The 26,117-nt window shown below is 44.1% G+C and overlaps 2 protein-coding genes across 11 annotated transcripts in view; one reads left to right on the forward strand and one right to left on the reverse strand.

Annotated features, from left to right (window-relative positions):
• The window catches only part of syne2b (spectrin repeat containing, nuclear envelope 2b), a 150,699-nt gene extending 136,080 nt beyond the window's left edge, over positions 1–14,619 (forward strand). For 4 of the 6 annotated variants that reach the window (XM_055863320.1, XM_055863314.1, XM_055863318.1 and 1 more), the window contains 17 exons: positions 3,741–3,903; positions 4,579–4,766; positions 4,961–5,111; positions 5,863–6,045; positions 6,783–6,920; positions 7,066–7,260; positions 7,493–7,799; positions 7,964–8,032; positions 8,545–8,675; positions 8,821–8,944; positions 9,139–9,350; positions 9,505–9,705; positions 11,732–11,860; positions 12,135–12,326; positions 12,524–12,598; positions 12,851–12,900; positions 13,142–14,619. In XM_055863320.1, the coding sequence (XP_055719295.1) occupies positions 3,741–3,903; positions 4,579–4,766; positions 4,961–5,111; positions 5,863–6,045; positions 6,783–6,920; positions 7,066–7,260; positions 7,493–7,799; positions 7,964–8,032; positions 8,545–8,675; positions 8,821–8,944; positions 9,139–9,350; positions 9,505–9,705; positions 11,732–11,860; positions 12,135–12,326; positions 12,524–12,598; positions 12,851–12,900; positions 13,142–13,352 (2,719 nt within the window). In that variant the 3' untranslated portion in view covers positions 13,353–14,619. Of the gene's footprint in view, positions 1–3,727; positions 3,904–4,578; positions 4,767–4,960; positions 5,112–5,862; positions 6,046–6,782; positions 6,921–7,065; positions 7,261–7,492; positions 7,800–7,963; positions 8,033–8,544; positions 8,676–8,820; positions 8,945–9,138; positions 9,351–9,504; positions 9,706–11,731; positions 11,861–12,134; positions 12,327–12,523; positions 12,599–12,850; positions 12,901–13,141 lie in introns of those variants that run through there. The other 2 variants (XM_055863317.1, XM_055863319.1) reach the window with 2 other exon arrangements.
• LOC129811757 (estrogen receptor beta-like) overlaps positions 14,531–26,117 on the reverse strand; it is a 31,060-nt gene continuing 19,473 nt past the window's right edge. For 4 of the 5 annotated variants that reach the window (XM_055863322.1, XM_055863325.1, XM_055863324.1 and 1 more), the window contains 7 exons: positions 21,920–22,036; positions 21,445–21,768; positions 20,409–20,547; positions 17,336–17,469; positions 16,196–16,379; positions 15,774–16,009; positions 14,531–15,685 (listed from right to left, as the gene is read on the reverse strand). In XM_055863322.1, the coding sequence (XP_055719297.1) occupies positions 15,630–15,685; positions 15,774–16,009; positions 16,196–16,379; positions 17,336–17,469; positions 20,409–20,547; positions 21,445–21,768; positions 21,920–22,036 (1,190 nt within the window). In that variant the 3' untranslated portion in view covers positions 14,531–15,629. Of the gene's footprint in view, positions 15,686–15,773; positions 16,010–16,195; positions 16,405–17,335; positions 17,470–20,408; positions 20,548–21,444; positions 21,769–21,919; positions 22,037–26,117 lie in introns of those variants that run through there. The other variant, XM_055863323.1, reaches the window with a different exon arrangement.

Below are 26,117 nucleotides of genomic sequence, written 5' to 3' on the forward strand. Positions count from 1 at the left end.
ACAGTAACAGTAGTAGTAACAGAAACAGAAACAGTAACAGTAGTAGTAGTAACAGTAACAGAAACAGTAACAGTAACAGTAGTAGTAACAGAAACAGAAACAGTAACAGAAACAGTAACAGTAGTAGTAACAGAAACAGAAACAGTAACAGTAACAGTAGTAGTAACAGAAACAGAAACAGTAACAGTAACAGTAGTAGTAACAGAAACAGAAACAGTAACAGTAGTAGTAACAGTAACAATAGTAACAGTAGTAGTAACAGTAGTAACAGTAACAGTAACAGAAACAGTAACAGTAGTAGTAACAGTAACAGTAGTAACAGTAGTAGTAGTAACAGTAACAGTAGTAACAGTAACAGTAGTACCAGTGACAGTAACAGTAGTAGTAGTAACAGTAACAGTAGTAGTAACAGTAGCAGTAGCAGTAACAGTAGTAGTCACAGTAACAGTAGTAGTAACAGTAACAGTAGTAACAGTAACAGTAGTACCAGTGACAGTAACAGTAGTAGTAACAGTAGTAACAGTAACAGTAGTACCAGTGACAGTAACAGTAGTAGTAGTAACAGTAACAGTAGCAGTAGTAGTAACAGTAGTAGTCACAGTAACAGTAGTAGTAACAGTAACAGTAGTAACAGTAACAGTAGTACCAGTGACAGTAGTAACAGTAACAGTAGTAACAGTAACAGTAGTACCAGTGACAGTAACAGTAGTAGTAGTAACAGTAACAGTAGTAGTAACAGTAACAGTAGTAACAGTAACAGTAGTACCAGTGACAGTAACAGTAGCAGTAACAGTAGTAACAGTAACAGTAGTACCAGTGACAGTAACAGTAGTAGTAGTAACAGTAACAGTAGTAGTAACAGTAGCAGTAGTAGTAACAGTAGTAGTCACAGTAACAGTAGTAGTAACAGTAACAGTAGTAACAGTAACAGTAGTACCAGTGACAGTAACAGTAGTAGTAGTAACAGTAACAGTAGTAGTAACAGTAACAGTAGTAACAGTAGTAGTAACAGTAACAGTAGTAGTAACAGTAACAGTAGTAACAGTAGTAGTAACAGTAGTAACAGTCGCAGTAGTAGTAACATTAACAGTAGTAGTAACAGTGGTAGTAGTAGTAGTAACAGTAGTAGTAGCAACAGTGGTCGGCGTAGTAGTAACAGTGGTAACAGTAGTAGTAGTAGTAGTAACAGTAACAGTGACAGTAGTAACAGTAACAGTAGTAACAGTAACAGTAGTAGTAGTAGTAACAGTAACAGTAGTAGTAACAGTAACAGTAGTAGTAGTAACAGTCACAGTAGTAGTAAAAGTAAAGTAGTAACATTAACAGTAGTAGTAACAGTAACAGTAGTAGCAGTAGTAGTAGTGACAGTAACCGTAGTAACAGTAGTAGTAGTAACAGTAACAACAGTAGCAGAAGTAGTAGTGACAGTAACCGCAGTAACATTAGTAGTAGTAACAGTAACAGTAACAGTAGTAACAGTAACAGTAACAGTAGTAGCAGTAGTAACAGTAATAGTAACAGTAGTAACAGTAACAGTAGTAGTAGTGACAGTAACAGTAATAGTCGTAACAGTAACAGTAGTAGTAGTAGTAGTAATAGTACCAGTAACAGTAGTAACAGTAGTAGTAGTAACAGTGGTAGTAGTACTAGCAGTAGTAACAGTAACAGTAGTAGTAGCAACAGTAACAGTAAAGGTAGTAGTAGTAACAGTGACAGTAGTAGTAGTAACAGTAACAGTAAAAGTAGTATCAGTAACAGTAGTAGTAGCAGGCCTCGGCCCTGTAATCCCCTCAGTGCTGGACTAATCTCCAGGCAGGTACCAGGACTCAGGGCTGTCCCTCAGGTACACTGACCTCCCACCCGCCCCCCCCCCCCCACAGTCCACTGACACCTTGAGCAATGGCTGCTGCCCTGCCAGCTGGAGGTCTAGCTCATAACTTACTGGATGTAGGTGTATAATGAGTTGTTTTGGCAGATGCTCCCATCTACAGCCAATTACAGAGCCAGTACGGTGGTATCATGTCTGTGCAACAAAAACAGATACTTTTTTTTATAAAGGAAAAAATGACTTACCACTGTGTGCGTGTGTGTGTGTGTGTGTGTGATATGTAAGTACATTTCCCTGTGCCCGTGCATATTGCTGAGAAGAGGCACTGGTCTAGTCTGGTCCAGCGTGGCTGAGGCTGAGGGAGGGGGGAGGGGACAGGCTGACTGCGGAGAGTATGAGGCAGGCAGAGCGGGGGGAAGCGCTTGCTAACGGGTGAACCGCCGTGGAGTAGCCTCCTCACTAGCCCAGCCGTAAGTACCTTTCTCTCCCTAATCTCCCAGCCCTCACGCCTCTACACACAGCAAGCATGGGACTCAATAGGTGGCTGGGTTAAAGAGGAGTGGAAAAGGGTGTTGTGTTGTGTTGTGTCTGTGTGAGAGTGAGAGTGAGAGAGAGAGGGAGGGAGAGATGGAGAGCAAGAATGAGGGGGGATGGGCTGTGCTTTGTCAGTGCATGCAAGTAGCAGCCACAGCCGCAGCTTTTGCCATTCAGACTCAGCGTGATGGCTAACACAAGCCTGGCTCATTGTGTATTTTTGCATGGTGTCAGTGTATGTTTATTTGCCATTCATGTTCAGACAGAGTTGTCCGTAGCTCCAGTCTGTCTCAGTATGGTGCATGTTATTCATTCAGTCTCTCCTCCACTACCAGGCATCATCCTCAGGTACACAGAACCTTAATCCACCCCAGCCTGCAGCAGTATTTTCTGGATGCCTCAGTGATGAACACAATTACTCAGCCAAAAATAGACACACAACAACACTGTAGAATTGGAGTCTGTACCTTGTCTATGCGGGTGGAATGACAACAGTTATGAGCAAGCCTGATAGCAGCATGTTTCTGGTTTTTCTCTTGTGTTGCATCAGATCTCTGGTTTGCTAGTCAGGTTACAAGCACCGGTCGGGCACCTTGCATTACATTGGTGGTGTCTCATAGCTGAGGGAGTAAGTGGATATCTCTCTGGACCGTATAATGAAGAGTCCAGCCAGTGGTCAGGCTGTGTAGTCGACATGTCACATGACAGTGGAATGCTCTTCATGCATTGTGTCACCTCCTGCAGAGGAATGCACTGATTTAGGTCATTGACCAGTGAGTGGAAATGTAATCGCAGTGTAGTGCTCTACATTTTTGGCAGACGTCATTCAGAGGACCGTGCTGATATAGGTCATGCTCTAATGTAGGGATGGGCAACTGGCGGCCCCCCTTTTGTAAGCCAAGATTATACAAGTGTCAAAACTCTATTGGAGGGATGTGACATAATTCTTCCATGAGAAATCCGTCATTTGGTGTTTTGTTGATGGTGGTGGAAAATGCTGTCTCAGGCACCGCAACAGAATCTCCCATAAGCGGTCGATTGGGTTGAGATCTGGTGGCCTGCCCAGTATTTTTATACATGACTAAAGATTGATGGGATGTTAATTGCTTAATTAACTCAGGAACCACACCTGTGTGGAAGCACCTGCTTTTAATATACTTTGTATCCATTGTTTACAAAAGGGTTTCCATTATTTAGGCGGTTACAGTGTATCTGGTTTCAATGTCATTGCTTGGGAGGGATTGTAAATAGATGAAGAATTGTGCCATTGATGACTAACAGGATGAAGAAACTTCCTGATTTCACTGATTTGATTGGTCGATTTATTTATTGATTGATTCATTGATTGACTGACTAACTGATTAGATTGACTCCCCAGGGTGAGGAAGCTAAAGGAGACGCTGGTGACAGTGCAGCAGCTGGATAAGAACATGAGCAACCTGCGTACGTGGCTGTCACGGATCGAGGCCGAGCTGGCCAAGCCCGTAGTCTACAGCGTCTGCCACAGTGATGAGATCCAGAGGAAGCTGGCTGAGCAGCAGGTGGGTACCAGGGGCCAGGTGTCAGACACTCCATACACTAACCACAAACCACCGTTCAGGACAGGCTGTTTAACATTAACTGCATATGTTTAATTTATATAGTCTCTGTGGGTCAGAAAGCTGAGGGGAGGAATGTAGAGTGAAATATATTTTTTTACACTTTGAATGTGGTATGCTGTATTGGAGTCCCAGCGGGTTACAGAGAGCAGGAACTGTTAGGAGACATGCTATCACACCAGTGGGGGGAGATGTGCTGTAATGAAGCTACTGTAGGTTTCCGAGAGCTAAGAATACAGGTGGAAATGGACTTTAGCCTTAATAGTCCTACTTCCCGCTTCCTATGCATGTTCTTTGGGAACAGTGTAATGGAGCCGTGCTTCATAGAGAAGGAAAAACAGTCTCCTGCTGCTCCTGAGAAAGGGCTATTCTGGTCATTACAGAGAGTGAGGGAACACTCAGATGCATTTGGAAATGACACTTACATTGCCGTGCTCTCCAGGCCTCCAGGTTTGGCCAGGGCAACGCCAGATTCCAGAGAACAAACCGCAGCTTCTGAAAGATTCTATTGTTCTGACAGGAGATGTGTTGTGGAGGTTGAGGACTTACTTCAAAAGCAATGGGTGTTACTCAGGTGTATCTAAACAGTTAACTATATCTTCCTGTGACTGTATGCAGGATTTGCAGCGGGACATTGAGCAGCACACGGAGGGCGTAGCGTCAGTCCTGACTCTCTGTGATGTTCTTCTCCACGATGCTGACGCCTGTGGGAGCGACACAGAGAACGACTCCATCCAACAGACCACCCGCAGCTTGGACCGCCGCTGGAGGAACATCTGTGCCATGTCCATGGAGAGGAGGATGAGGTGAGGCATGAACTCACACACTCACACACACACACACACACACACACACACACACACACACACACACACACACACACACACACACACACACACAGAGAGACACAGACACAGACACAGACACAAATGAACGACTGCCAAAAAGGTAGCCCCTTATATATAGTTTATAAATTCTTTCTACAACCTCTTCCTTTTAGGATTGAGGAAACATGGCGACTGTGGTGTAAGTTCCTAGATGACTACTCCCGCTTTGAGGACTGGCTGAGGACAGCTGAGCGCACTGCGGCCAACCCTGTCTCGGCGGATGTCCTCTATACCAGCGCCAAGGAGGAACTCAAGAAGTTTGAGGTCAGCAAAAACACCCATTGATGACCTATGAGCCCTCACACCAAAACATTCTCGACACATCTGCCACTGAACTTTTGAGAAAGCTTTTGGTCAGAGTATTCATTCTGTTTACGAGTAGTCAGGTTCTCATGTGGTGACTAGAGACAATTACCCTTCGGCCTTCCGTGTTTGTATGGATTACTAACAGAGATTAGGCTGGTTAATCTGGGCTCTGCTGAAGCCCTCTCTTTTTCTTGAGAGCAACCAGAATAGCTGTATGACACTATTATTTACCAAATATGATTGTCTTGCTCTTACAGTATGTTTCCATGGCTGAAATTACGTTATAACCTGATGAAGACAGCTTGGCTGTCGAAACGTTGGTTATTAAATTATTCCGTCTGAGCTACTAGAGTGTGCGGCTCTCTCTTTCATTTTCAAGTGTTCTACTCCGCTAGCCAGCACCTCGCCTAAACAGGTGTGTGTTTCTTTTGCCTCCAGATTGACCATGGTTGATATTGAACATTTAATTGACATAATCGTGCATGTAATTGTTGAACTATATCGAATAGAGGAATCAATATTTACGTTGATTACATGTATTCACCGGGAAGCGTTGCCATGTTTTTCATCTATTCTTAGACTCTAGATTGCAGAACACAACATGTTTCTCCATTCAACATCAATCCATTGTCACTCTTAAAATATATTTGATGTCAGTCTTAACCCAGACCTATCTCCCTGCCCCCCTACCCCCTGATTCCACCCCCAGGCTTTCCAGAGGCAGGTCCATGAGAGGCTGACCCAGCTAGAGCTGGTCAACAAGCAGTATCGCCGTCTGGCCAGAGAGAACCGCACCGACGCCTCCAGCAAACTCAAGGTCATGGTTCACGAGGGCAACCAGCGCTGGGACAGCCTGCAGAAGAGGGTGGCCGCCGTTCTCCGTAGACTCAAGGTGAGAGGGTCAGATGTCAGGGTATAGGGGTTAAGGGTGAGAGGAGTTATCAATATTTCCTCACTGAATCAGTTACCCTAAGGTCAACATCTGAAATTCTGGTGGGTAAGGTCAAGTCAGAATGGGAATGTGAACAGATTGGGGTTATTCAAGAGTCACGTTACAACACGCTCTATCTTATAGTGCTGATGTGTAAGGTCACCAGTGTGCTATTTTAGGTTCTGAGTGTAGATGTGAGTAGTGATCTGAGTGATGCGTTAGCTCAGCATCAGCTCTAAGCCTGCTGTATTTAGGTCACCTCTCTGATGGTGAAAAAGCAAGGACAGTCACGTTGCCAAGCAGCTGTTTCCATTGTGGCATGTGGCTGGAGCCAGATGGAGAATCTTTTTTCAAAGAAGCATCTGATTAGGGACCTTCACTTCTGTCGCCCTCTGCCCCTTCCCCACATTGCCTGGACAGAGCAGCTAAATTCTCTCACTATAGAATATTTCCATATATGCTATGAATATACTTTCTCCTTTGCCAAGAATAAATCCGTTATTCCACATTAGATTGAATGAACTTGCTTTCAATCTAGTTCAATATCAATGCTGATGAATTCTGATTTTGAAATAACAATGCACTGTTATTTCCTATGCTGATTAGTGCTGGTTTTACAAATCACTCAGTTTTAGTGATATACCATATCTCTACTAAATGATCTGAATGTTAATCTTCTATTTGGTTGTCTCCTGCAGCACTTTACCTCTCAGAGGGAAGACTTTGAGGGCACACGGGAGGGTATCCTGGTCTGGCTCACTGAGATGGACCTGCAGCTAACCAACGTTGAGCACTTCTCAGAGAGCGACATCGAGGACAAGATGAGGCAGCTCAATGTACGTTGACTCCCACTGGCCACTATAGTCTATCCATCTTCCTTTCCTTTTCCTCTATTCAACTATTGATACGATATGTTTCTGCTTAATGTTTGGCTGGCGGGTTGAGAGCTGATCTCTCTCTCTCTGGTCTCCCCTCCCTCAGGGCTTCCAGCAGGAGATCACTCTGAACACCAATAAGATCGATGCTCTGATCGTGTTTGGGGAGAACCTGATCCAGAAGAGTGCTCCTCTGGACGCCGTGCTGATAGAGGATGAGCTGGAGGAGCTGCACTCCTACTGCCAGGAGGTGTTTGGCAGGGTGGCCCGCTTCCACCACCGCCTCATCAACAGACGCCCGGTCAGTGGGCTGCATCTCCTTTCACCGCAGCACTATGACACACTCTAGCTCACCTCATTTAACAGTCAAATAGTCATATAACTCCAGTCTGTGAAACTGTGGATATGAATCCATTTCATTCCTGGACAATTACACTTACAAACAAGATGCTTTTTAGGAAAGTATAATTGGAAATGCTATGCATCTACACAGTATGACTGAAGGTTGGTATCCCTACCTCTTTCTCCCTCAGGTTCTGGAGGAGGAGCGGGACCTGTCTGACCACGACACAGATCTGGAGGACTCAGCGGAGCTGGCTGGAAGTTCCTGGGGGGAGGAAGACGAAGAGGAAAAGGAGGAGGATGAGTCCCGAGTGACGGGCGAGTCATTGGGACGGCAGGCCGTGTGCCGTCTCTTGGCCCCCCCTCTGGAGTGTTCGGGGCGAGAGACCCCAGTCAGCGTGGACTCTATCCCCCTGGAGTGGGACCACACTGTGGACGTGGGGGGATCTTCATCCCATGAGGATGAGGAGGATGCTACCTACTATAGCGCCATGTCAGGTAATGACCACTGATAGACTTCTCTAGTCTCCTGTACCTGGCTTTGTCTCAGTCTTTGTTACCAGGTGAATGAACATGAATGAAGAAGAGTGTGCGGAAGAGAGCCACTCTATCCATAGTGGTCTAAGAGAAGAGTACCTATTGACACCCTTCTTTTTTTGCAGATGTAGAAATCACTGAGAGCTCAGAGTCCTTTGTTAAGGCAACTGCCAAAGCATTGAGAGCAGTCTCGGGTAGGCACTCTGCCTCCTGTCCTGCATGTGTCTGAACTGCTGTGTGGTTATGATGGCCGGGCATGACCCTCCCCATCCCAATATCTCAGCTCTGATATCCCCCTTCCCCTGGACATACAGGCCTACAGATTGGTTTTGTACATTATTGGATGTTAATAACACTGTCCCACCACAGGCCTTGACCATGACTTGACCACAACCACCTGCATCTGTATATCTTCATACACACCACTGCATGATTATACATCACTGGATTTTATTGATGGTATTTGTAGATTCACTATTTGATTACTGAGTGTTCTGCTGCATGTAGTCAGTTGTCATGGCATTCTCATGGCATCTCCTTTGGTCGAGTGTGCATGTACATTTGGTTAAAAAAAGAAATCTGTGTTTTCAGCATAAGTGAATCTCAAAGTGGCCATAGGGGAACCCAACTGCCCATAAACACTCAGTGAACCTAGAACCATCTTGCCCTAGTCTGACTTGCTTCCTCCTCTTGTTCCCCATCCCAGTGAAGTCGGTGACAGACCCCCCCAGCTGGCACTCCCCTGAGCCACAGGAGAGGAAACATGTTCCCAGGGACATCATCCTGGGCTCCTCTCCCACCCACATCACCAGCACCCCCTTTCACCAGCAGGGCTATGTAAGTCACCATACAGTCTGCCTGTTATTTCTCAAAACACAAGTTAAACTGTATATACAGTAACATCATTGGATAAAGACATAACTGTTAGTTGATGATAGTGATGATAGGTAGTGACATTGGCATGTCTGTGTCCGTGGGCCAGGTCAAGCTGATGTCAGAGTGCAGTGGCAGTATCGACAGTGTGAAGAGGGTCAAACTGATCTTAAATGACGAGGAGCTGGAGGACCAAGGCCTCACCACGTTAACCACCGCAGACAAACAGACTGGTAGGTGTCATTGATAACACACACTGATCTACAGCCATTTATATTCTGTCTGCTATATTTATATCTGCTAGCCTGGTCCCAGATCTGTTTGTTTTGTGTTGCAAAGTTTGGAAAGACAGCACAAACAGAGCTGAGACTAGGCCTTACATCTGCCACAATGGCCTTTATAACCATTGTGACCTGCTGTTGTGCAGGTGTGATCGAGCGCTGGGAGCTGCTGCAGGCCCAGGCCCTCAGTGACGAGCTGTGCATCAAACAGGACCTGCAGCAGTGGCAGAAGCTGAACGCTGACCTCAATGAGATCACTTCCTGGCTGGGCCATGTGCTGCCAGAGCTAGAGAGGCTGCAGAGGCTGGCCCCGGCTACCAGCATCCGAGACATGGAGGGCAACATCAAGAGACTCAAGGTGAGGGCCCAAGTATGATACAGCTCCTGTGACGCCAGTGGAGCAACAATAGACAAAAAGTAGGGATTTTATTTAATTAGTAAAAGAGATGAATGTGAAACATTCGTTGATTTATGGACAAACAAGAAACACTATTTTCCTCTTCTCTGTCCAGGAGATGCAGAAGACGTTCAACAGCTACAAGTCTCTGATGATCTCCATCAACCTGAGTGGGCAGGACTTCCAGTGTGGGGACAGTGCTGAGCTCCAGGAGCTGCAGGAGGGCCTGAGGACAGCCAATCACAGCTGGACACAAGCCTGCGTCGGCCTGGAGAGCTGGGAAGAACGACTGCAGAGCGCACTCATGCAGTGCCAGGTGAGGGAAACAACTCGATACGATACACTCTGAGGTCAAATCTCAAATGATACCGTATTCCCCATCGTACACTACGCATATAGAAATGAAAATCAGTAGATAGTACTGACGTCATCCACATATTCCTATGGAATACTCCTAATGGAGCATGAAGTTTTTGAAGCACGCCATATTGCTGAATGGGGCTGAATCAAATATATTTATAACTAACCTGTCGTTTACACTGCTAGCAAATGAAGCATAGTGGGCATAACAAGCAAGGAGGTTGGCAAAGCCAAGCACGAGCTAGCAGGATCCCAACTACCTCATCCCCATATTGTTATTTATTTATTTCTTGCTCCTTTGCATCCCAGTACCTCTACTTGCACATGCATCTTCTGCACATCTATCACTCCAGTGTTTAATTGCTCAATTGTAATTACTTCGCCACTATGGCCTATTTTATTGCCTTACCTCCCTAATCTTACCTCATTTGCACACACTGTATATATATTTTTTTTCCTATTGTGTTATTGACTGTAAATTTGTTTATTCCATGTGTAACTCTGTGTTGTTGTTTGTGTCGCACTGCCTTGCTTTATCTTGGCCAGGTCGCAGTTGTAAATGAGAACTTGTTCTCAACTGGCCTAACTGGTTAATTAAAGGTGAAATAAATAAATAAATAAAAATATTGGCGCATTTTAGCATGTTTTAGCATGCAATTCGACCCTGCACTCCTTTTAAACAATGCTTTTTTTTTTTTTACTTTGGCAAAGCTTCAAGTCTATAAAACTTTGTTTATAAAATATTCTAGTTTTGGGAACAGAAAAACATATTGAGATCAGATGTTTAATCGATGAGAGAATTGGCAGAATGTTGGCCCAGTTCTATCCTCTCCCACTACCCGCAGCTGGACTTCCTCTCACTACCATATTTGGTAGTGAGAAAATGTTCTAAACGAATGCTTCAGCTTTATAGCCCCTGTGACGAGTCTGGGTTACTCTTTCTGTCTGTGGCTGAATAGCACCAAAAAAATTGCTAACGATTGTGGTGAAAGTGGTCGTAACTAGCAAAGGATCATGGTCGATGTAGTTGTTTTCATCTTGCCTGAGAATTTCAACCGGGAGCCTCCTCGTTGCCTGTGATTGATCTCTGTCAGAGCGACAAATGATACATAGGTATTTCTATTGTCCAGATGGGTTAAGGCAGTGTGCAGTGTGGTTGCGATTGCATCGTCTGTGGACCTATTGGGGCGGTAAGCAAATTGGAGTGGGTCTAGGGTGTCAGGTAGGGTGGAGGTGATATGATCCTTGACAAGTCTCTCAAAGCAAAGTGTTTAGAAACATTCTATTGTTATGTACAATAAAAGTGACTCCAAAATGACACAATACATTATTACCAGTAATTTAATCTGAAACACAATCAAAGCAAACAGCAAATGCATCCAACAAGTTTGTAGAGTCACAAGCTTGATGTATTCATTGCGTGCTAGGAATATGGGACCAAATACTACACTTTTGACTACTTTAATAGTCAATTTGTCCCAATAGTGAATTTGTCCCAATACTTTTTGTCCCCTTAAATGGGATGACTATGTACAAAAAAAGAGATGTAATTTCTAGACGGTTTACCCGATATAGATGAAAATACCCTCAAATTAAAGCTGACAGTCTGCGCTTTAACCTCATAGTTGTTGTATCATTTCTAATCCAAAGTGCTGGAGTACAGCGAGCCAAAACAACAGAACATTTGTCACTATCCCAATACTTTTGGAGCTCAACGGGTGTCCAAAACATTTTATTTGGCCGTTCTGGCAATCGTAATTTACATAGGCTTTCTAGGACACACCAGGGCTTTTGGCACCGCTAGTCAGAGCTCGTGACTTCACATTCCAGACCAAACACTGAAGGCATGGCACTACGTCCTATGGCTCGGGTCAAACGGAGCACACTATGTAGGGAATTGGATGTAATTTAAGACACTCCTAAAAAAATAAAAAATGGATAAGACTAACCTTGTCCTATTGACCTCTGAACTATCTGTTTAGGAGTTCCATGAGACGCTGCACTCCATGTTGCTGTGGCTGGCCAGGGCTGAGAGCACACACTACGCCGTCAACATCCATGACCGGTTTGCACAGCACTCTGTCCTGCTGGAGCACAGAGACACACTCATGGTGAGGAAGGGAGAACAAGCTTCCATAGAAATGTTTAGCATCAAATAACAGAGCATAGTGGACAATATATCATAATATATAGTATAGCTGCTAGCATGGCATAGAAAGGTTCACAAGCTGGCCTACTTTTATGTGCACAGAGCAATTTGAAATAGAATAAGCTTGATTATAAGATAGAGCTGACCTATAAGTTGTAATAGTTACTGTAATTGTCCTACTGTACGAGCGTGCTGACTGAGGCCTGGTCTCTCTTGCGCCCCCTGCTATGTTGAAGGCCCTGGAAGAAGAGTTGCGTGGGCGCCAGCGGCAGGTCTCCTCCCTTCAGGAGATCTCCTCCCAGCTCCTCCTGGAGGCCACGGCCGACGACAGCGTCGAGGCAAAGGAGAAGGTCCACGTTATCGGCAACAAGCTCCGACTCCTACTGCGCCAGGTGGCCAATGACCTGCACATCCTGCAAGGCAGGCTGGTACGTCAACATTGGGTTATTTACCTATGCAATACCAGGACCCCATCATTCATTTTTTTTGAGAGTAGGGTTTATGTGCTGTGGTACAGTCATTGACAGTATTATTATTATTATTGTTGGTAGTGTCAACAGGTTTGGTGTGTCTGTCTCTCTGACTGATGATGTGACTGTTTGTGTACCGTCTGTGTCTGTCACAGGAATCGTGTCCAACCAGCTCTGAGATGGATAGTGTTGCTCCGGGATCGCTCAGCTCTCAACTCCAGCTGCCGAAGGTACACCTTCATTCACACATGTAGACTGGTGCTCTAATGCAGAGTATATGCAAATAGTGGCTGACTGCTAGGGTTGTTCACTGTTGGGTTCAATCAAGCCTCCAACGCTATTTACAGTGAACATTCTGTAATAACCATAGATTAAAATACATTTAGCATGTTTTGGCATGTTTACTATGAATCTATTTGAAATGCTATGCTGCATTGACTGGAATGTGATCGAATGGCATGGTATGATGTGTATGTGTATAGGAGCAAGCTGGAATGAGAGCTGCAGGAGTCCAAGACGCAGGCTGCAGAAAGTACGTGCTAATCTAAACGCCTGATCTCTCACACCTTTTACACCCTTTTCATTTAACATGTAGGAACAAAATACCTGAGTGATAAGAACAGGGCTTGGGCTTGAATACTGATGTAAATATGTTACCGAGAAAGATTATGCCAATGTCCGTTACTGTCCTCAGACAACTTTTCTTATCCGTTTGACTCTAATGTCCATAGCCGTACTAATGCCTTTCTCTCCATCTCTCTCTCCGTGGCCAGGGAGGAGAAGGGAGAGTCTTCCTCAGCTCGGCCATTCTTCTACAGGGTACTGCGTGCTGCCTTCCCCCTGCATCTGCTCTTCCTGCTGCTCCTGGTGCTGGCTTGTCTGGTGCCTCTGTCTGAAGAGGACTACAGCTGTGCCCTGTCCAACAACTTTGCCCGCTCCTTCTACCCCATGCTGCGCTACACCAACGGCCCCCCGCCCACATGAGACAGCAACAACACCCACCCCCCCTGCCCCCGCCTTTTAAAGTCCCCATCCACCACTGTCGGAAACGGACCCGAAAAACACAGAGACTGGAGCCAAGCGTTCTGTTTCTCTACTCCAAATGTTTTTTGTTTTTTTAATTGTCTAAAGTAAAATTGAATTAGGTATTTATATTTAATATATGTTGAGCGTTCATGAAGTTATGCGGCTCTGAAAATAAGCCATATCATTGGTTTGAAGTAAACATTTTTATATGTAGTGAAGATGATTATTATCCCCATCGAGTTGTTTTCCACATACAAAAGAATATTTCAAAGTTATTTTAATAGCTTTGTTTTATCATTGCAGATACTGTATACTCATAATAATGGCAAACTGCAGTTGCTACCAAAGGATCAGAGTACTGAGGATATTGATCATTACTGTTTCTACCATTTTACTTAGGACAACCAATTGTGGATAGCACATTTTTGTACATATCGACTGAAAACGATTTTGTTTTTGTCTGTTTGATTTAGAATCATGTACACTGTGAAATGTAATTTTCACTGAATTATGGTAGCGAATCAACTGCAAACATGCCTTGCTGTAGTCAATCTGTTTTTGTTTAAAAATATTTTATTTACACTAGTGTACCTATGATTTTATGAGTGCATACAATGTGTGTGTGCATATGTGAGTGAGTAACCCTATCTCCCACAGAGGCCTTGTGTGATTGTGGGCCACTCTGGGCTGATGGGGGACATATTGAGTGCGACTTACAAATCGTTTTAGCACCGGAGAACTAAATCAACAACGTTTGGATGTACCCATCTGGAAGCTGCTCTATTACACTTTTCTTTCCTGCAAATATTGTGAGTAAAATCTGATGCTGTCATACCTGTAAAATACCGTAAATACACTACAGTATATGAATATATATGTGACATGAACCTGGGCCAGTCAGTGAGCGATTAATGTTGCGGTGTACATGCAGAATCAAAGAGTACGTATAGACTAGAAGGTTTCCTGTCCGTATGCTTTGGCTTTCTTCACAAAGAAGGCTTACTCATGTGTAAAAAATTACAGGCAAGCTGGAGCTGATCAGAGAACAGTTAATTTACCTGGCTCCATTATTAGTGTACATAGTCAAGTCACTTTGTACTCCTCTGTAGTACAATGAAACAAAGAAAACAATGGTGTACAGTTGAATACATTTTTTAATGCTTATTTATGGATGATGAATAGCTTGAATTCATTTTTACTTGACAATAAACATTGTTTGCCATAATCTGTGCTTATGTCAATAGAACTACATTCACGTTTCACAGTTGCTTTTAAGATGTTTGGTTGCAATTCCATTGGGGCTAAAATGCCTCAATATGACAAGCTCTGTATGTGGATTTTCTATCAATACAAATATGACTTTGACATTGAACATCAGAAACAGCACAAGCACCAAATCATTACAGAAGGGACAGGGTATGATCAGGATGCATAAGTACAAGTGTGTGAGTTTCTAGCAGTTGCTGGTTTTTGTTTGGCTTCTGATCTCTCACACAAACTTGAATGGAGACTAGCAGTCATCTTAAATCAAAGGCCACAAAATTCATCTGGTTGAAATGTAGGTTTTTACAATGAGTACATCATAACACATCCCCTCCACACATCCAGCATGAAAAGTTACAGTTACTGTACTGTAATAGCAGTATGCACCTGGTGGTATGAGGTAAAGAAACCCCACAATCTGATTTAAAAAAATGTCAAATGCACCTCTCATTGCTATAGTCCTGTTTGATAAATCATGTTCACAGCATGAACTTCATGCACCATTTTCCAAGTTTGCCAGTTACAGTAGGATGGTATGAATTGTTGCAGACACTGATAAAGGTGAAAAAGTTTAGAAATATATCAAAAGGAGAAACATTTTGGTAGAGGTTAAAAGATGTACTCATTACTAGCTACATTACCAACTGCATTAATACAAGGAAATTACACAAAAAATACAGTCAATTCACTGTCATAAATCATATTTTTCCATAGACCAAAAACATCCGAAAAGGATACAACTGTAATATTTACCTCACAATGACACATTCTGCAGTCTGTAAGAGATTTTACTCTCAGTCAGCCTATTGGGAAGGGTGTACACTGTCCCAGAGTGTGGACTTTGGTCAGATTCATCGCTTGTCCTATTGTGCCAATCTGGCCTCTCCTTCAGTCCAGTCACCCCTTTGGGGTGATTTACAGTCTCAGGCAGTCTCCATCCATGTCCCACGCTGTATCCTGTCACTGTCCCTCTCACTGAGGTACACATCTCCCCTCTCTCGGCTGGCCAGCACCCTGGCTGGATGTACCTGGAGAACACATTGGATTATGATTCATGGAGTATTGGTGAACATACATTCTACGTCTTCAGTGGCTAACCCAACTTCGTTAACTTACTAATGCTCTCGAGTGTTTGGCTCTCCTCTGGGGTTTGGAATGGTAGCTGGAGCTGAGTGTCTACAGCAGGAGCTGGTGCTGCTGGGGGCTCTGTGGGGTCGTTGTTAGAGGGGTCATGAGTTGCGGACATACGGCTGCTGTGGGTTGTGTTGGCGTCCAGCATTTCCAAGAGCAGGTCATAGAGCAGCACAACATTCTTCTTCTTCATGCTAGAGAGGTGCTGCATTCCTTTGTTACTGAGGAGACGTGGAGAGAAGCAGCATGGGAATGTTGTTTTGATTAACATCCAAAAAAGTGTCGCTGACTGAAATTACAATGGACAGATCTGCAGGTGTGCTTTTATGTCACTGACTGACTGAACAGACACTGACACAGTAGACTCGTGTTGCTGCTAGTGAGACAATGCTGTAGCTGTAGTCTACCTGACGTGGCGAATGTGTGAGAGTAGCATGAGGAGGTGGGCCAGGCGGGATGACTGCTGCTGGAATGACAGGCCTCGTTTGGAGATGGCCCACACCAGGGCATCTGTCACCGAGTCCAGCAGACGCAGCAGCTTCCCCCTGCTCTCCAGATCTTCTGCCCTCTCCGGAGAGGTAGAGCAGATGTCTACAGGTGGACACAAACATAGACCCTATGTAACTATTAATTTATGACGCAGAATCACTGGGAAACATCCACCTGTCACACTTACTTTAACTCCATAAAACAAAAAATCCTACTATCACTTAACATATAATTAATTTGCATTTGAAACACTAGATGGCACTGGTGGGGAGAAAATGCTTCAGCCTACAAACATCTCCTTCATAAATCAGACATTCCAAACAAGAATAGACATTAAAATGTAGGCCTGAGGAATTGAGACATATCTTACTTTGGTCCAACAAAACAATTCCGCAATCCTATGCTCTGAGTTTCTAAACTAGATTTCTGTTGCACAATTTGTATTTTTCCAGCTTTTTTGGAAAAGAATCAACAGAGTCTGGCAGTGATGGGAGCCAGTGTATGTGGTGGCCGAGCTCTGACCCCAGTGAGGACAGACAGAGCAGTCAGTCACCCCACTGAAACCTGGGGTGAACATTGATAGGGATAGGACACCTTGATCCCTGGGAGAGGAAAACAACTTGTGCTTTCCATTGAGACTTACCCCCACACCAGTGGGCCGCCAGTGTTTAATGTTAATGTGAGCTACAGTGCTATTGTGTTTTCATCAGGAGTGTGACAATAAAAAAAGTATTGTGGCGAGCAGAATTAATTACATCTGCATCATTCAAAACTGTTGCTTTGTGAGGTTAAAAATCACAGTTAGCCTTGCCTTGGCTCCAAGTTAGAGCAGGTCCATGAGACACGGGTGCCGGCCCGTGTAGATGGAAACAGAAAAGTCTGAGTCTTTTGGGTAAAACACTGGTGTAAACCCTCAATGGAAATATGGCAAACATGCCCAATTACAAAAGTAGCTCCTAAAGGTGCTTTCACCTCCAGGTCTCTGACTGGGGACAAACACACACTCAACACCCACACAGCCTCTCATACAGTACAGAAGTACTAATTATTTGACTTACTGGAGTTGAGGAGGATCATGGCTTTCAGACAGACGTACTCCTCCCTCTGAAGGTTCAGCTCCCGGAACCTAGAGGTGGCTGCCAGCAGCATGTCAAATATCTCCATAATGCCCTCCACACAGTTTCCCTCTTCCCTACAAACACACAGAGGGAAAGATATGTATATACATACAATATAGTTAATTCGGAAAGTATTCAGACCCTTTGACCTTTTCCACATTTTGTTACGTTACAGCCTTATTCTAAAATCGATTAAATTATTTTTCCCCTCATAAATCTACTCACAATACTCCATAATGACAAAGTGAAAAGAGGTTTTAGTTATTTTTGCTAATTTGTTCTAAACAAAAAAACTGAAATATCTTATTTTCATAAGTATTCAGACCTCGACATTCAGCTCAGGTACATCCTGATTCCATTGATCATCCTTGATGTTTCTACAACTTGATTGGAGTCCACCTGTGGTAAATTCAATTGAATGGACATGATTTGGAAAGGCACACACCCATCTATATAAGGTCCCACAGTTGAGAGTGCATGTCAGAGCAAAAACTAAGCCATGAGGTCGAAGGAATTGTCCGTAGAGCTCCAGGACAGGATTGTGCTGAGGCACAGATCTGGGGAAGGATACCAACACATTTCTGCAGCATTGAAGGTCCACAAGAACATTCATTCTTAAATGGAAGAAGTTTGGAACCACCGAGACTCTTCCTAGAGTTGGCCACCCGGCCAAACTGAGCAATCGGGGGAGAACGGCCTTGGTCAGAGAGGTGACCAAGAACCTGATGGTCACTCTGACAGAGCATCTCTGTGGAAATGGGACAACCATCCCTGCAGCACTCCACCAATCAGGCCTTTATGATAGAGGAGCCAGACGGAAGCACATGACAGCCCACTTGGAGTTTGCCAAAAGGAACCTAAAGGACTCTCTGACCATGTGAAACAAGATTCTCTGGTCTGATTAAACCAAGATCGAACTCTTTGGCCTGAATGCCAAGCGTCACGTCTGGAGGAAACCTGGCACCATCCCTACGGTGAAGCATGGTGGTGGCAGCATCATGCTGTGGGAATGTTTTTCATCAGCAGGGACTGAAGATTAGTCAGGATTGAGGGAAAGATGAATGGCGCAAAGGACAGAGAGATCCTTGATGAAAACCTGCTCCGGAGTGCTTGGGACCTCAGCCTGGGGCGAAGGTTCACCTTCCAACAGAACAACGACTCTAAGCACACAGCCAAAACAATGCAGGAGTGGCTTCGGGACAAGTCTCTGAATGTCCTTGAGTGGCCCAGCCAGAGCCCGGACTTGAACCCGATCGAGCATCTCTGGAGAGACCTGAAAATAACTGTGCAGCGACGCTCCCAATCCAACCTGACAGAGCTTGAGAGGATTTGCAGAGAATGGGAGAAACTCCTTAAATACATGTGTGCCAAGCTTGTTGCGTCATACCTAAGAAGACTCGAGGCTGTAATCGCTTTCAAAGGTGCTTCAACAAAGTACTGGGTAAAGGGTCTGAATACTTATGTAAATGTGATATCCGTTTTTTTCAGGTTTTTTTTAATACATTTGCAAAAAATTCAAATAACCTGTTTTTTCCTTTGTCATTAGATTGATGAGGGGGGAAAAACAATAATCCATTTTAGAATAAGGCTGTAACATAACAAAATGTGGAAAAAGTCAAAGGATCTTAAATACTTTCCGAATGCACTGCACATTATTCATATTGTATAACAGTAGGTACCCACATACTGTAATAAAAAATCTTAGTAATGGCCACAAATGAATTAAATTAATGTTGAGAGATTTGTTGAGGGGTGTGACAAAATTAAAGTCCAATCAAAACGCTGACCCATTTGTCAACTTAATGTGTTTTTCATGGCAGCCTCAAGAGACAGTGCCAAAGCCACACAATGGCCAGAGGACTGAACAATAAGTCCCATGTTATGGGAACACACCAAGGTTAGCTAAGCCTATAGTGATAGTCGCTGTGGTAGTGTAAAAGGTGAAACACTACTCAACCACACCAACCCACACAACAAAACACACACTCACATACACTGCTGTAAGGCTTCAGACACGTAAACTCAAAGATAGGAAAATAAATATAGGAGCACATGTGCACGCACACCTACTGTATTCAAAAGCCACACACCTCCTTAGACAAGTTAATAGCATACACACTCACATATAGACAAGTAGTACAAGCACTCACACATCCAGTACCTTAGTCTCTGGGGTGAGATCATTCTCAAGGCCAATAAATCCTCTAACCTTCTGGCCTGATCAGATTTACCCAAAACCAGAAACAGCTAAATAACCAACATTCAATGTTTTAACAAACCCCAATGCTAAAGTTTTTTAGGCAACAACACACATGTATAATTCTGACAAACAAAGTGGGACGTGTGATTTAGAGACACAAACCTTTTGTTTACTGACAATTCAAAAAGGTGCTTTGTCAGCAAATTAAGACTTTGATATGGCCTAAGTTCAAAGTCAAAACAAAACTCAACATTTTAACTTAAGAACCTCAAAATACTAATCAATCAGGAATTTGAAAATATTCTGTCCAATCGTTTGAAGCCAACACTGATATCGGTATTATTGCATTTTCATATAGCTCAGATTTATGGGAGGTCAACCTCAGCAATTTCTAGGGAGAACACACTGTAACACTATCATTCTTATCAGTACCCACGCACACATAGAGTGAATACTGCTGGCCCCAGAGGGTACTGAGAATGTGAGTGTTCTTTTCCAGGCGTATTGGTGAAAGCTAATGAGCCTGAGCCTGTGGGAGTGACCAGTGAAGAGGGAGAGGCAACCCCAGGACTGTCTTTACAACACAACACATTAAAACACATGCTTTTAACTGGACACATAGTAAAAAACATAATTTAAAAACAATTATTTTGCAGTTTGGTATTTTCTAGATAAAAAAGGATGCACTTAATACTGACCAAGACATGACAGGAAATGCATTATGTCAAATTTCTTTACTTGAAGATGTGATATTTCATCTTATACCGGTATACTGTATTTTGAAGCTTAGTAGTAAAACATAAGCAGTTGTACCTGTTGAGCTTTAGGTCTGGTGAGAATATGAGTTTCCCAGGGTGGTCGACAGACCTCCACATCAGACCCAGCATCAGCACCTCCAACCAGCAACACTCCAACAGGTGCACCTGGTCCGTCAGACTGAGCTCTACAAAGCCTGTAGTGTACACACACACACACACACACACACACACACACACACACACACACACACACACACACTATTTATGAAAAGAAAGTTTGGGAAATGAGTGTTCATTGTTCACTGTAGCTATTGTATAGCTTTACTAGGACTGAGTCTGGGAACCAGAGAACATAAAAAGAACTAAAAGACCCCTAACTTTAGAGGGACTAATTAAAGGACAGATTAAATGCATGGTCGAGCCCTCACACACTAAAGACACCCTAAGCTCCCAGCAGTCTGTTGGTACAAGTACTGAAGGATGGACATTGGAACAAAGCCAAATACTGAGACACCTTCCAATGATGAAACAAAAATCCACAATGCATATCTAGTCTGTGGAGTTTTTGTTCTTCTTTATCGCAGACAATACTAGCTAATTGTCACATCTCCTTCTTTCACCAAACCCCCTAAACCCCATCTCAGACAAGAGTGTGTGTGTGAACTCAGTCCCATCTCCCCTGAGAGGGCACCTGCTGGGCACACCTCTAAAACCCTGAGTGAGGAGGGAACAATGCTCACCAGCAGGATAGAGAGGCGAGGAGTAGTAACCCCTTCATAGCCTGTGTGATATCCTGTCCAACAGGACTACACAGCTGTGTGCCTGGCTGCAGTACTGTATGTGGCATAAAGAGAAGGCTAAGGGCCAACTACTACAGTAATGGACACAGTTAAAGGGTAGGGTGCGAAGGGTTTACAGCCAGACAGCTAGTCTTTCTTTCTTTGGACATATACCTCCTATCTCACATATAGACCTGGGACACCAACTCAGCCTTGCACATATGCTGCAGACAAACAGACAGACAGACACACACACAGGCAGACACACAGGCAGGCAGGCAGGCAGGCACACACACCATCCAGGTGTCTCACCAGGGATCTTCTTTGCCCAGCTGATCATGAGGACCAACTCCTTGTCAGCCAGGTTGGTAAGTGACATCATCATGCTGGCCTCAGTGAAGGGCTTCTTTAGGTCCTCCATCAGGTAGATCTCTGGCGGCTCCGCTTCCATGATGCAGGAGATCAGCTGTTCTGGGGTCAGGGACGAGTGGTGCACCTCCAGCTGAGGGTGGGAGCCCCCCTCCAGACGCATCTGTGCCCTGGTCCCTACCCCCACCAGCCCGCCTGGCGCCCCCCGCCCCTGAGGTACACGCCGGTGCCTCGCCCCCCGGTAACTGCAGCGCTCTCGCCTCACACCTGGACAACAACACAGACAAGCAACAGAGAGGTTTCACTCCTACAGATACTGTACCTCTACAAGCAGTATCTGTTGCCAAATGTTCTATTGAAGGTTAGGTTTCAAAACACAACTAGGGGGAGAGACTAGATTAGGAAGATGGCTGCCTACCACACTTCATCATGCCCACTTCATAACACTTGCGTAGGCGGCAGGCCTGGCAGCTTTTACGGCGGTTCTTGTCGATAGTGCACTGGTTAGTTGCTGGACAAATGTAATCATTGTGGCCTAGATGAGATAGATGGAGACAGTAGCAGATATTACATGGCTGTACTATACATCATATCTGATCAACCTACAATCAACCTTATTCAGCGTAGGCCTCCCGGGTGGCGCAGTGGTCTAGGGCACTGCATCGCAGTGCTAACTGCGCCACCAGAGTCTCTGGGTTCGCGACCAGGCTCTGTCGCAGCCGGCCGCGACCGGGAGGTCCGTGGGGCGACGCACAATTGGCATAGCGTCGTCCGGGGTAGGGAGGGTTTGGCCGGTAGGGATATCCTTGTCTCATCGCGCTCCAGCGACTCCTGTGGCGGGCCGGGCGCAGTGCGCGCCAGCCAAAGGGGGCCAGGTACACGGTGTTTCCTCCGACACATTGGTGCGGCTGGCTTCCGGGTTGGAGGCGCGCTGTGTTAAGAAGCAGTACGGCTGGTTGGGTTGTGCTTCGGAGGACGCATGGCTTTCGACCTTCGTCTCTCCCGAGCCCGTACGGGAGTTGTAGCGATGAGACAAGGTAGTAATTACTAGCGATTGGATACCACGAAAATTGGGGAGAAAATGGGATAAAAAAAAATAAAAAATAAGAAAAATCAAATCAAATCAAATTTTTAAATTAAATTAAAGAGAAAAAAAAGAAAAAAAACCTTATTCAGCGTTCACCCCTAGGATTTCTTTCAGCAGCGATGGCCAAGTTAGCGTGTGGGGGGGCCAATAGCAGAAATTTAAGGCACTCCTATTGGCCACAGAGACAAAATGTTTCTGTTTTAAAGATAGTTTCTTGCAATTCTAAACATTTTGCCATGACTTATGCTGTGTTCTTATGCTAAAACATAACAAAATCAACGTGGGCCCCATGCCATCACATTTTGGGAATTTTAGATTCTCCCTGACTGTCTAGGTTTTATTTTGGTGATTGTTAGTTCTCAAAGATGCTCTTATTTAAAAAATAAGTACAGTACCAGTCAAAAGTTTGGACACACCTACTCATTCAAGGGTTTTTCTTTATTTTTACTATTTTCTACATTGTAAAATAATATTGAAGACATCAAAACTATTAAATAGCACATATGGAATCCCTTAGTAACCCCCAAAAAATGTTAAACAACTCAAAATATATTTTAGATTTGAGATTCTTCAAAGTAGCCACCCTTTGCCTTGATGACAGCTTTGCACACTCGTGGCATTCTCTCAACCAGCTTTTCCAACAGTGTTGAAGGAGTTCCCACATACGCTGAGCATTTGTTGGCCTCATTTCCTTCACTATGCGGTCGAACTCATCGCAAACCATCTCAATTGTGTTGAAGTCGGGTGATTGTGGAGGCCAGGTCATCTGATGCAGCTCTCCATCACTCTCCTTCTTGGTCAATTAGCCCTTACACAGTCTGGAGGTGTGTTGGGTCATTGTCCTGTTGAAAAACAAATGATAGTCCCACTAAGCACAAACCAGATGGGATGGCGTATCACTGCAGCATGCTGTGGTAGCCATGCTGGTTAAGTGCGCCTTGAATTCTAAATAAATCACAGACAGTGTCACCAGCAAAGCATCCCCACACCATCACACCTCCTCCTCTATGCTTCACGATGGGAACCACACATGCAGGGATCATCCGTTCACCTACTCTGCGTCTCACAAAGACACGGCGGTTGGAACCAAAAAATAAATAAAAAATCGCAAATCTGGACTCATCAGATTAAAAGGACAGATTTCCACCAGTCTAATGTCCATTGCTCGTGTTTCTTGGCCCAAGCAAGTCTCTTCATATTGGTGTCCTTTTGTAGTGGTTTCTTTGTAGCAATTCCACCATGAAGGCCTGATTCACGCAGTCTCCTTCGAACAGTTGATGTTGAGATGTGTCTGTTGCATTTATTTGGGCTGCAATTTCTGAGGGTGAGGTAACTCTGGGTCTTCCTTTCCTGTGGCGGTCCTCATGAGAGCCAGGTTCATCATAGCCCTTGATGGTGTTTGCGACTGCATATGGAAACTTTCAAAGTTGTTGAAATTTTCCAGATTGACTGAGCTTCATGTCTTAAAGCAGCGGTCGCCAACCTTTTTTTGCACCATGGACCGGTCTCATATAGACAATATTTTTGACACGACCAGAATATCGATTAGCCCTAAAAGTTTAGTATAGCTGCTTTTTCATAACATTTTAGTTTAAGTAGGTCTAACGTGATGATATTATAAAATCAAAGTGCATATTTTTCTCTAACGACCATATGATAAAAACATTGCAACTCACCATGTCACTGAATCAGTGGGAGCCCTGAGCTTGTTTCCAGGCAACAAGACGGTCCCATTTAAGGGTGATGGGAGACAGTGATACCCGAAGGGTGTTCCTTATGTTCAGTCTACTCCGTAACTAAGTTTTTGTCGCCGTCATTGCGGAAAACACCGCTTCGTAGAGATAGGATGTTGGAAATGGAAGCAATGTTTTCAGTGCTTTTGTGGCTGATATTCAGCCTTGATTTTAATCCAGAAGGTCGGCAGAAAATAGGTTCTCAAACATACTTTTAAGGCCACCGTCATTTGTAACCTCAAGGAGTTGATCTTCCTGTATGGACGATTCGCCTGGGACATTCACAAATGGGTCGCGGATCCTTTCCTTCACACTTCGTGGGTCTTTGGCGATTGGGAAGTAACGCTTGAACTCTGTTGAGCGCGAAGCTAGGTGATCGCGCACCAGCTGGGAGAAAGATGTCTCAGTCTCTCCCAAAATCCCCACTAATGTTTGGAACATGTTAAATATGCCCCTGTCCACTTGCCGTCCCCACATTTCCAGTTTGGCGTTGAATGCAGCCACGTTATCTGCCAACTTAAAGACAGTTGTCAATTCTCCCCTTAAAACCTCTACAGAGTACCTAACCCGGATCCGGGAGCACCCCCCACACCCCCCACACTGATTAGCATCGCTAGCATAGCGTCACAATTAAATAGTAGCATCTAAATATCATTAAATCACAAGTCCAAGACACCCAATGAAAGACACAGATCTTGTGAATAAAACCACCATTTCAGATTTTTTAAATGTTTTACAGGGAAGACACAATATGTAAATCTATTAGCTAAACACGTTAGCAAAATGACACCATTTTCTTACTCCAACAGTTTCTTACTCCATCAGGTGCTATCACCAATTCGGCTAAACTAAGATATTGATAGCCACTAACCAACAAAAAAATTCTTAAGATGACAGTCTGATAACATATTTATGGTATAGCATAGTTTTTTTTTTTAAATGTGCATTTTTCAGGTATAAATCACAGTTCTACATTGCAGCTGCAATCTGATATAGTGCTGATGCAGCTAGAACAATTACAGAGACCAACGTTATATAACTAATTACTTGTCTTAAAACATTTCAGAAAAAATACACAGCGTACAGACATTGAAAGCCCAACATCTGGTGAATCCAAACAATATTTCAGATTTTTTAAATGTTTTATAGCGAAAACAAAATGTATCGCTAATTAGCATAACCAGGCCAGCCAGAACCGGCTGGACGCGCGCGACCAGTTCACATGCACGACAGATATATGAAATAACATCGTAAATTGGGTCTTACTATTGCTGATCTTTCATCAGAATGTTGATCAAGGTGTCCTTAGTCCTGATGAGTCGTTCAATCCATTCACAATGGCAACTTTCCCTCTTCATTTAGCCTGGGTATTGGTCGACTAGCACGGCTCTGTCCAAAGTTAAAAAACTCACAGAACGGAACACGGCAAAACTCCCGAAAAAATTCTAATAATCTGATTAAACTATATTGAAAAAACATACATTACGGTGATATGGTCACATGTATGAAACAAACTTCGACACGGAGATAGTTTTCATCCGTAACGTCAGCATAACAAAAGACAATGCCACCTCTGAAAACGCGCATCTCAGAAACCGGAAGTTGTCGGTCACGCTAAAGAAATAAGTCTTATTTCACGTCAGTACAAGATAAACAAAAAATTTCTCCTCTGACGTCTTCCAGACACCCAGAGGAAGAACAAGGAAGTGTCATTCGGGTCATAGGTGGCGTGACCATATATAGGCAGAGCTTTGAAGCGAGCATACACATCTTGCAATCTTTTTCAGGCTCAGGGA

This window comes from Salvelinus fontinalis, chromosome 15, assembly GCF_029448725.1.
Source record: "Salvelinus fontinalis isolate EN_2023a chromosome 15, ASM2944872v1, whole genome shotgun sequence".
Classification (NCBI taxonomy): domain Eukaryota; kingdom Metazoa; phylum Chordata; class Actinopteri; order Salmoniformes; family Salmonidae; genus Salvelinus; species Salvelinus fontinalis.